The sequence below is a fragment of the Nothobranchius furzeri genome, chromosome 10 (genome assembly GCF_043380555.1).
Source record: "Nothobranchius furzeri strain GRZ-AD chromosome 10, NfurGRZ-RIMD1, whole genome shotgun sequence".
NCBI classification, from domain to species: Eukaryota; Metazoa; Chordata; class Actinopteri; order Cyprinodontiformes; family Nothobranchiidae; genus Nothobranchius; species Nothobranchius furzeri.
Window position 1 is genome coordinate 36,864,759 of NC_091750.1, and position 11,548 is coordinate 36,876,306.

At 41.4% G+C, this 11,548-nt stretch overlaps 1 protein-coding gene across 1 annotated transcript; it reads left to right on the plus strand.

Annotated features, from left to right (window-relative positions):
• Positions 1-2,724: 2,724 nt before the first annotated feature.
• On the plus strand, positions 2,725-9,309 carry shld3 (shieldin complex subunit 3). Its single transcript, XM_015960336.3, has 3 exons — positions 2,725-2,798; positions 3,387-4,091; positions 8,966-9,309. The coding sequence occupies exons 2-3, from the start codon at positions 3,543-3,545 to the stop codon at positions 9,167-9,169; spliced, it is 753 nt and encodes a 250-aa protein (XP_015815822.1). The 5' UTR covers positions 2,725-2,798; positions 3,387-3,542; the 3' UTR covers positions 9,170-9,309.
• The last annotated feature ends 2,239 nt before the right edge of the window (positions 9,310-11,548 follow it).

Here is an 11,548-nt window from a genome sequence, read left to right on the forward strand (position 1 = left end):
GCATATTGTGATTAAGTTAAATTCTAATGTACTGATAAACATTAGACTTTCATATATATTAGATTCATTACACACAACTGAAGTAGTTCAAGCCTTTTATTGTTTCTAATATTGATGACTTTGGCGTACAGCTCATGAAAACCCAAAAGTCCTATCTCAAAAAATTAGCATATCATGAAAAGGTTCTCTAAACGAGCTATTAGCCTAATCATCTGAATCAACTAACTCTAAACAAAAGATTCCTGAGGCTTTTAGAATCTCCCAACCTGGTTCATTACTCAAAACTGCAATCATGGGTAAGTCTACCCACCATACTGCTGTCCAGAAGGCCATCATTGACACCCTCAAGCAAGAGGGTAAGACAGAAAGACATTTCTGAACGAATAGGCTGTTCCCAGAGTGCTGTATCAAGGCGCCTCAGTGGGAAGTCTGTGGGAAGGAAAAAGTGTGGCAGAACACGCTGCACAACAAGAAGAGGTGACCGGACCCTGAGGAAGATTGTGGAGAAGGACCGATTCCAGACCTTGGGGGACCTGCGGAAGCAATGGACTGAGTCTGGAGTAGAAACATCCAGAGCCAGCGTGTACAGGCGTGTCCAGGAAATGGGCTACAGGTGCCGCATTCCCCAGGTCAAGCCACTTTTGAACCAGAAACAGCGACAGAAGCGCCTGACCTGGACTACAGAGACGCAGCACTGGACTGTTGCTCAGTGGTCCAAAGTACTTTTTACAGATGAAAGCAAATTTTGCACGTCACTGGGAAATCAAGGTGCCAGAGTCTGGAGGAAGACTGGGCAGAGGGAAATGCCTGAAGTCCAGTGTCAAGTACCCACAGTCAGTGATGGTCTGGGGTGCCATGTCAGCTGCTGGTGTTGGTCCACTGTGTTTTATCAAGGGCAGGGTCAATGCAGCTAGCTATCAGGAGATTTTGGAGCACTTCATGCTTCCATCTGCTGAAAAGCTTTGTGGAGATGAAGATTTCATTTTTCAGATATTTAACCTCAGATTTTATAGGGATATTATGCATTTCTTTTAACCGTGTGTCGTGAATGGCTAAGTTCCCATTTTTTTAGATTTAGGTTCAGACCTGAAGCATCAGAGAAGAGTTGAATCTTTTGGATGGCTATAGAAATTTGTTTCGAATCCTTTAAAAAAATAGTGGTGTCATCTGCAAGTTGACTTATAACTAGATCAGTGCCTAGAACATTTAGTTTTGCAATGTTATCACAGTTTTTTAAACACAATGCCAACATTTCGGTGACCAGAATGAAGAGATATGGTGAGATTGGGCAACCTTGTGGGATTCCAACATTAATATTAAATCTAGGGATGGTGTTTTCTGGGTCAGGTGCTTTATTAATCGCTAATCTTTTGATTGCCTCGTCTAGTTCGCTCATCGTAATTTCCTTTTCACAGGTATTTTGGAAGGAGTCGTCTATTTTAGGGATGAAGGAATCAATATGGTTTAGAAATGCATGAGAATCTGGGGCTGAAAATTTGGAAGTATATACATTTTGGTAAAAGTTGAATATTTCTTGTCCTATTAATTTTTCATCCGTGGATTCAACATTATTTATTAGTAAAGAGTTTATAGAGTTGCTTTGTTGTCTTCTTTTTTCTAGGTTACAGAAATAATGTTTTTCTCACCTTCCTCAATCCATTTGGCTCTCGATCTAATGAAGGCTCCTTTAGTTTTTTGTATGTACATGTTATCCAACTTTATTTGAAGGGTTAGAACATTTTGCTTGTCTATTTCAGATGGGTTAGGTTTCAGCAATATAAGTTTAATTTTTGTATGATGTCTAATTCTAAAACCTGAAGTTCGTTTTTATTGCTTACTAAATGAAATGGAAAGTTGTCTGATTTTGTATTTTAAAAATTCCCATTTAGCGGTTGGACTGTTTAACTCTTTTGAGTTTACAATATCTGTAAAATGTGACTTTATTTTTTTTTTTACAGTAATGGCCATTTTGGAGAAGGCAAGAGTTAAATTTCCAATATTTGTTTATTCTATGAGTGTTGTTTTTTGGTTTAATTTTAATGGTCCGTTAGTGGGGCAGCAGATATATCAGAGATGAAGTCATAAAATAAAAGTAAGTCATTAATAATAAGCCAATGGTCGATCCTTGATTTATTAGCTGAATTAAACCATGAGAATTTCTGAGTGACTGGGTGTCTCCATATATCCATAAAATTATGTTCAAAACAGGTCTGGACTTTTCAGCAACACGAATCAGTTTACCTGTAGGCATACAATTATGCAGTTGGTAAAGAGCAAGTCACCCCCTACCAGATTCTAACTCCACTCCCACTTCATGTTTCATCATAGCATACCTCTTAGCCAATAGCGGGGGCAGATTTAAATTAGAATACAGGGCAGAGTTTTTACCTGACAACGGCACAACACTGACAGTTTAGGCAGAATATTTAAATTTTAACTAAGATGCACTGAAGTGCCAAATTATTGACAACACCTGTCTGCAGCACGATTAGACACTCGTTTATTTAGTTTATCAGCAAAAAAAAAGTTTATTTGGGGGTGACTTGCTCTTTAACCATCAACATAAAATAACAGGGAGAAGAACAGGTGTATAACAGGGAGCTTAAAGTAGCAGTTTAAAATTAAAGAGACCTAAAGGAAAAGTAAAGCTGCAGTTACGTTTTTCGGCTGTTTTCTGTGGTCTTTTTAGTACTGTCAATGTCCTGTTTTCAATAAAGATTTCAATAAAGATCAAACATCGCGAGAATTTTCGAGAAAACATCTCTAATTCAGTTTTTTTCCCCCTACAGCTTTTGAAGGTTTGTGAATTCGACCTAAACTTTAAAAAATATCTTATTTGTGTTTGCAAAATGAAAGTTAAGTTACAGTTAAACCGAGTACTGTTTTTTTGTTTCGGTAGCGTGTTAACATCAGTGACTGTAGAAAGAGAAAGGTTAGCATCATGTCGGAAAATGCAAAAAACATTAGCTTCTGTTCGCTTCGTGTTTTTTAGTCAGCTTTATACTTAGTTTAACAGGTTTGTGGTTTACATCAAGATTCCGATAAACGTTTGAAGAGATTTCTGTCTAATTAATGTGATAATCAAAACAGTTTGGAATGCAACACTTCCTGTTTCTGACTCCAGAGTTCAAATGTCCTGACTGATCTCTAGTTTAAAGACAGCAGATTTGGCTGAAATGTGAACGTTAAAGCTTGAATAAGATTTGGTTTGTATTTTACGTTTTATTTCCTTGTCAAGGTGAGAGAAAAAGCAAACATTTGTAAAAAGTAGAAATGTTCTTTTATTTTTCAAAACTTTTTCATCGTCATTCTGCTGAAAATTTAAGAATAAACCAACAAAGCATTTTTCTCTGTAAGATCATCTAAAGAGCTGTTTGTTTCCACAGGTTTCTGCTCCTCCATGAGGAAGCAGATGACGAGGAGAAGAAGAAAAAAGAAGAAAATATCATTTCTATAGCGCCTCTCAAGATAAAAATCACGAGGCGCTTCACAAAAACAAGAGGAAGGTGGTCCCACCAACCCCTTGACTCCCACCTGCCTGTATGGAGGATGTGGTTCTGCATTATCAGTCTGGATCAGCAGACCAGCTCAGCTGTCTGTTAGAAAGGACAGAAAAGCTTCTGAAGCCTTTCACCTGTCGGAGCCCCCCAGCCTTCAGCCCCTGGTTCCCCATCTCCACAGCAGCCCACCGGCTGCCCATCAGACCTGCTAAACCTGCTCCTGTCATCACCTCGGGGGATTTCCTCGCTGGCACAGAATCCCAAAACAACATCATAAAGCAAGTCTGTGCAGAAACTCCACCAGATGATCCAAAATCAAACAAAGACCCTCTCTTTGTCTCAGAAACCCCGAACAGTCTTCTCTTAGTGAAAGAAACCACCCCAACGTCTCCAGGAAAACAACCTCAGATGGACAGAGATGCTTCACCGATCAGACGGTCCTGGAGCGTCTTCACACAGAGACGGGTTCTGCTGCAAAACCCACAGTCTCTTTCCAGACAGTTTGATCACATGGTGTCCGTCCATGGGCTGCACCTCCGCCAGCGGGCCAAGTGGGTCATCACCCAAGACAACTGCGGGGACATCGAAAAGGTCAGACCATGAAACAACCCTGAGCCTGTGTGCACAGAGGGCTGCTTTAAACCACAGCCCTGGTGGAAAATGAAAGCTGTATTTATTTGTTTCTTATATATTATCAGTTCACCAAAAAGTATTTTAAAGAAAAAGAAAACCCAAAAAATTCCTACTGAACTGAGCTAAACTCGAATGCATCGGCACCGTCTTCATTTTTGCCCGTGTGTTGGGAGTGGCGCTGGTCCAGTTGGTTTGTTTTAAATAAAAGACAAAAATAAAAGTTTGGTCCGCATAGTCGGTAGTAAGTCGGACCTGTTCCCGGTGAGGGTTGGACTCCGCCAGGGCTGCCCTTTGTCACCGGTTCTGTTCATTACCTTTATGGACAGAATTTCTAGGCGCAGCCGTGGTGTGGAGTGTGTCGAGTTTGGTGGCAGGAGAATCTCGTCTCTGCTTTTTGCGGATGATGTGGTCCTCCTAGCTTCATCCAGCTCTGACCTTCAGCTCTTGCTGGGTAGGTTCGCGGCCGAGTGTGAAGCGGCTGGGATGAGGATCAGCACCTCCAAATCTGAGACCATGGTTCTCGACCGGAAAAGGGTGTCTTGCCACCTCCGGGTCGGGGGAGAGGTCCTACCTCAAGTGGAGGAGTTTAAGTATCTCGGGGTCTTGTTCACGAGTGAGGGTAGGAGGGATCGGGAGATCGACAGGCGGATTGGTTCGGCGTCTGCAGTGATGCGGACGCTGAGCCGATCTGTCGTGGTGAAGAGGGAGCTGAGCCAGAAAGCCAGGCTCTCGATTTACCGGTCCATCTACGTCCCAATCCTCACCTATGGTCATGAGCTTTGGGTAATGACCGAAAGAACGAGATTGCGGATACAAGCGGCCGAAATGAGTTTCCTCCGTAGGGTGGCCGGGCTCAGCCTTAGAGATAGGGTGAGGAGCTCGGACATTCGGGAGGGACTCGGAGTAGAACCGCTGCTCCTCCGGATCGAAAGGAGTCAGCTGAGGTGGTTTGGGCATCTGGTCAGGATGCCTCCTGGATGCCTCCCTGGGGAGGTGTTTCGGGCATGTCCTGCGGGCAGGAGGCCCCCGGGTCGACCCAGGACACGTTGGAGAGGTTACATCTCCAATCTGGTCCGGGAATGCCTTGGGGTCCTGCCGGAGGAGCTGGTGGAGGTGGCCGGGGAGAGGACGGTCTGGAGCTCCCTAGTTGGGATGCTGCCCCCGCGACCCGGACCCGGATAAGTGGAGGAAGACGACGAAAATAAAAATTCAATTCAATTCAAGTTTATTTATATAGCGCCAAATCACGGCAAGAGTCGTCTCAAGGCACTTCACATAATAAACATTCCAATTCAGGTCAGTTCATTAAGCCAATCAGAAATAATGTTTCCTATATAAGGAACCCAGCAAACTGCATCGAGTCACTGACTAGTGTCAGTGACTTTACAGCAATCCTCATACTAAGCAAGCATGCAGCGACAGTGGAGAGGAAAACTCCCTTTTAACAGGAAGAAACCTCCAGAGAATCCTGGCTCAGTATAAGCAGCCATCCTCCACGACTCACTGGGGATGGAGAAGACAGAACCCCCCCCCCCCCCCCCCCCCCAACACACACACACACGCACGCACGCACACACACACACACATGTCTATAGTTATATTGTGATTTCTTGGTAAATATTCTATTTGGTGAGAGATAAAATTTATTGTATTTATCCTAGTGAGTCTATAATTAAACGGGTAAACTAGTAGTAGCACATCCAACGTCAAGGAAAGCAAAAAGAATTACATTACTACAGATTTCACCATTAAACATTAAAACAAAACTCTTCCCAGTTCAAACATAAAAACCCAAATCTGTTCAGTCTTCCAAACAAAACTCCAGAAACACAAACCTCTTTAGAATTTCAGACGTCCCAGCACAAACCAGGACAGGTGTGTGATTCACCTGTGGATGTTCAGCTTTACAACTTTTTCATCCAGCACGGTCACAGAAACCAACTCGGCAGCTTCGGTGACCTCACAGGTGGAACAGACAGCTGAACCGTAAAAAAGATATGATGGTTTGTGTTTCTGATGCGGTTGTGGATCTTTATCTCTCTCTTTAGGCCGTTTTTCTGCTGACTTCAGTCATTTTATCTCAAAGACTCATCAGAAATTTTCATGTCTCTCAAAACAAGTTTATTCCTTTTCTATGGCTCCATCCGGTCATCTTTATTAACTTCCATTATCTTCTTTATACATTTTATTTTATTTGGGGTTTTCAAAAGGTCTGAACATTGCACATGTTCCCCATCTTTTATTTTTACGAAGTAAAAACTATAATAGCCTATCAGATTTTTTTAATGGCATTACCTCTGAACTGATGCTTGTTGTTTTGCCCTCTAAGATTGTTTGATCAGCATCATTTCTATGATGAGTCAAATATTTAGGTGGAAGATTTAGATTTGAATTTTTGTTTAGTCAGAGTTTGAAAATATTTCAGTAAAATCAGGAATAATAATAAGAAGAAATGAGCACTTTATTTAACAATGAAAGAAACTACAACAGCATCCTTTCATCTATTCTGTTTATAATAAAAAATATTATTATAAAATCCATTTTATTTATAAAATCATCGATTATACAGTTTACCACTTTGAATTAGTTTAGTTTTGTAACTGAGAAAATCTGCGTTTTCAGTAGGGATGTGAATCTCAGAGCAACTCACGATTTGATTCGATTCAGAATCGATTCTCAATTTAAATCGATTCACAATCAATATTAAAGGGACATTATGGAAGTGTGACAGCCAGAACATGTATAGAAATAATAAATGTCTTCTTCATACATTCTCCTGCAACGCCCTGGTCCTGTAGAATGAGCCCTGGCATTTTTAATGTGATTGCCTGTTTTTCTGTAAAATCACAGAAAAAGAGAGATGCTCGGGTCGAGCAGGCTGCTTCATGCGCGTTCACGCTCAGGCATCGCCGTAGCATTTGCTATCCGTAGCTTTAGCAGCAGAGAGAGAGGCAGTGCTACTTTGTCGCTGTTCCTAACGCCTAGTGACAAAGCTAGCTACATTTCTGAGGACCCTTAGCTACTTTCTGTAGAACTTTCTTCTAGATATTTCCTGCAAATTAGCAACAAAATAGCCATTTTCACTCCGAACCGTTCTTTGAACGTTGTTTCAGCTGTCATCAAGGATATAAATGTTACAGATACAAAAGACGTCACTGGCGCTTTAGCTCACCTAGTAAGACGTCGGACTCTCATGCAGAAGACCTGGGTTTGATTCTGGATGTGAACATAGTTTATTTAGAGTTTCTTTTTTACATTAATGGTATATTTTTTTACAGTAAGATGCCCAAATTTTTATTTGAGACTCGCCGAACGGCATTGAATTCACAGATAAAAAAGATGTGGGTTCAACTTTTATTCTGGAACAATTTTTCAAGCAAGGGAAGGGAATGATCTGAGCATGCAGGAGGACTGACCCATCATAAACCTTTGTCGGCTGTGCTGAAGAGAAAGGTACAGAACCACATTATTTAATTAATTAGCTGCGCGTTCTCCTGTCCTCTGTCCCCCCCCCCCCCCCCCCCACACACACAAGGGACTGTCTCAGCTGTTATTTTCGTTAAGGAGTGTGCACGTACAGCATGTGCGCCTCGTGCACGAGCCTACTATTGAAGCTGCCGTTACTCTTTTGGCCTGAGGGGGCAATCACGAGCATAAAAATTCAAAACTTTGTAAAGTCCCTTTAACAAAGAGTGTCAGTTCCAGGATGAACTACTTTGTTGTGCAAGTTAGTTAAAGCTACGGGACATTTTTTATTTGACTTTAAACTGGTCATGCTAAAAAAAAATACAAATTTACAAGGTAAAATAAAGTGATTCTAAAACTCCAAACAGACACAATCTTTTGACCAAAAGGCAACATTTAGTTTTGCTTACCTTGTAAAATATAACAAGTCTGTAGTTACCCAACAGTAACTTTGAAAGTAATATGGTCAAATACTTTTCAAGTATGTGTAGAAACAAGTTTAACATTTGAGTCCTCAACTTGAGCTTGAGATCAGTGGACTCAGTGGTCTCCTTTAAAAAGCAGCTGAAGACTCACCTGTTCAGGCTGGCTTTTGTATGACCTTCTTCACCTCTCTCTCTTTATTCTGCTCTCCCCACCTATTCCACCTTCCTCAGGATCCACTGATTTCCCTCTTTCCTGTTCACTCTCTCTCTTTCTTAACATTTTTTTAATCACAATTGTTTATTTTTTGCTCATTTTAATATATTTTTAAACATTTTCTAAATGCTTTTTTATATTTTTACATTTTTTTTGTTTCTGTGAAGCGCCTCGTGATTTATATCTTGAGAGGCGCTATAGAAATGATATTTTCTTTTATTTTTTTCTTCTGTTTAAAAAAAGTGCCTCAGATTTCTTACAAAGAAAAATGTTTTCTCTCATTTATCAGTAACTTCAAATAAACACGTGAGTAATCCCGAGTACTCATTTATCAACTTGGAAAATAAATATGAGAATATCTCAAATTTCTGAGTATGGAAAAAAATGACATTCTAGTCCCCTCTTATCAGCAGATTCAAAAATAAACCATCCCAGTTTATGGGACCACAAAAGTAAACGGAGTACTGACTCTCCTAACAAAGACTAAAAAAGTGCATCTCAAACCTGGAACATGCCAAACATTTGAGTTCCTGGAATCGATTCGGAACTTTTGTGAATCGATTCTGAATCTTTATAAATAAGAATCCCGATTCAGACTTGAATCGATTTTTTTCAGCACCTCTAGTTTTCAGTTTGAAGTAAACTTTGTGATTTAGAGGAACCTGATAATTAAAACATTCATTGACGTTTTTCTTTCCTCCTGCCTCACCCCACCCCCCCACCCCCAGGTGTGGCGCTCTCTGAGCCGGTCTGTGCAGAGCTCCAGGCTGCCGACGTGCAACGCCAACATCCAGAGGGAGCGGGCGGAGATCTGGGTGTTCTGTGATCTCCTGTACTCGGAGCAGGTGGGACGACACCTGAAGGATGAGCTGAAACTGGTGGGAAGAGTCAGCCTGTCGGTTCATAAACTGGGAAACATCTTCAGCATGTAGAGGAGGTCCAGCTGGAAGCATCTGCCGAGATGCAACACATCATCTGGTCCGATGGGATTCCTGTTAACTTTATTTTCTCTCTAAGTGTTTTCTCCCCAGAAGAAGCTACAACGATGTTCTGCTGAGCTGTGGTGGCCTCATGGAGGGGGCCATCATCTAGCACACTGCTGCTAACCACTTAAACATTCTCCCTCTCCTGATAATAACTTTTTACTCTCTTTGACGTTGAATGTGCTACTACTAGTTTACCCGTTTAATTATACATCCACTAGGATAAATACAATAAAGTTTATCTCTCGCCTAATAGAATATTTACTAAGAAATCACAATGTAACTATAGACACATTACTTTGTGTGTGTGTGTGTGTGTGTGTGTGTGTGTGTGTGTGTGTGTGTGTGTGTGTGTGTGTGTGTGTGTGTGTGTGTGTGTGTGTGTGTGTGTGTGTGTGTGTGTGTGTGTGTGTGTGTGTGTGTGTGTGTGTGTGTGTGTGTGTGTGTGTGTGTGTGTGTGTGTGTGTGTGTGTGTGTGTGTGTGTGCGTGCGTGTGTGTGTGTGTGTGTGTGTGTGTTCTGTCTTCTCGATCCCCAGTGAGTCGTGGAGGATGGCTGCTTATACTGAGCCAGGATCCTCTGGAGGTTTCTTCCTGTTAAAAGGGAGTTTTCCTCTCCACTGTCGCTATATGCTTGCTTAGTATGAGGATTGCATCAAGTCACTGACACTAGTCAGTGACTTGATGCAATTTGCTGGGTTCCTTATATAGGAAACATTATTTCTGATTGGCTTAATGAACTGACCTGAATTGGAATGTTTACCATGTGAAGTGCCTTGAGACGACTCTTGTCGTGATTTGGCGCTATATAAATAAACTTGAATTGAATTGAACTGTGATTGCTTCAGTAATAACACGACTCCAGACCCTACAAAAGCCACATGCTGTGATTTCACTGCTTTTTGCCTTCTCTGAGAACAATCGTTTCATCTGTCTCATTCAAAGAAGTCTGATGAAAAACTGCATGACTGTTCAGACTGAGGGTGCTTTAAATATCACCAGATCCGGATCTGATTTAGCGCCATAAATGAAAGTCTCTGATTAGAAAACAATCTGACTGTGAAATGGGCCACTTGGACATAATCCACACATTCAGTCATAGTAATGAATTATCTACAGATCAGGACAGCTTTAGGGTTTGGTGCTGAGACACTGAATGCAGCAACGAGACAAAAGTCCAACAAAGACAAACTACAATAGGAACCAACGCCACCATGGCCGTAAAAACAGAGGCTTCTTTAACCCAGCCGTCTCCGGTTTGCTGGGCTGTTTTATTCATGTGAGGAGTGTTTAGTCTGCGTTTTTATTATTAATGATTCTGAAATGCACCTCGAGTGGTTTGAAAATGGCTTCCTTGCTGAGAATATGTAGATATTCTAATCCTAATCATAAAACTCCATCAGGGAAAAAGCCTGTGTACTTCTGGATCAGAGTTTCATGTTTATTTATTTATTTTTTTATACGTTTTAACATTTTTGATGCTGATTTGTTTAATGGAGGGGGGAGGGACCCTCAAGCAGAATCATCTATATGGGTCAAGTCTCTTGTGTATTTATGAATTTGGTTTCAGATGTCGGTGTTTGTGTATTTCATTCTGAGGCTAACGTCTGTGGTTTGAATAAATATTAATATTTTTCATAATCTTGATGTTTGGTGATGTGTGTTCTGCAAAAGCCGCAGCAGCAGTCTCCTGGCTAGCACACACACTCACACACACACACACACACACTCACACAGCCATTCCAAAGCCTCTGAATGAAAGAGAGCAGCATGAACACAGTAAACCCCCACACTCTCCCTTGTTTCTATGGGAACCAGTCCCCACATCTGCGTGCTGCATTAATATCTAGGTTACCGGATATGACGTAGGTGCCATGCCTCCTTGTCCATCTCTAATCAGATGTTTAGTTAATCCTCGTCGCCTCCTAGCACTCTACACGTGACAAGACAACGAATGCTCATAGCTAACTTATCATTAGGGGGTTACAACATCCCAGCTCAAAAGTTGAAGTGATCGTGTTTTTGGTATTTTCACGTCACATCCCCGTCTTGCGTTTTATTGTGAAAGACTAGTTGGAGTCTTCCAGTTCTCCTCCAGCTCTTCGGTGTCTCCCAAGACAAAAACATCGTCTAAATAAGTTTTACGAGGCGTTGAAATTAGTAATCATTGTACGAAACAAATAAAACGTTACAAATTCCCCAAAACATATCTATTTTGCTTTAATACAAAGATTTTACCAAACTAACGTGTTTTATTTTGACGGGCTCTACCGGAAACGGTTCGAGTGCCGCTGACTTGACGTCATTCTGCTCTCGACAACGAGAACGAC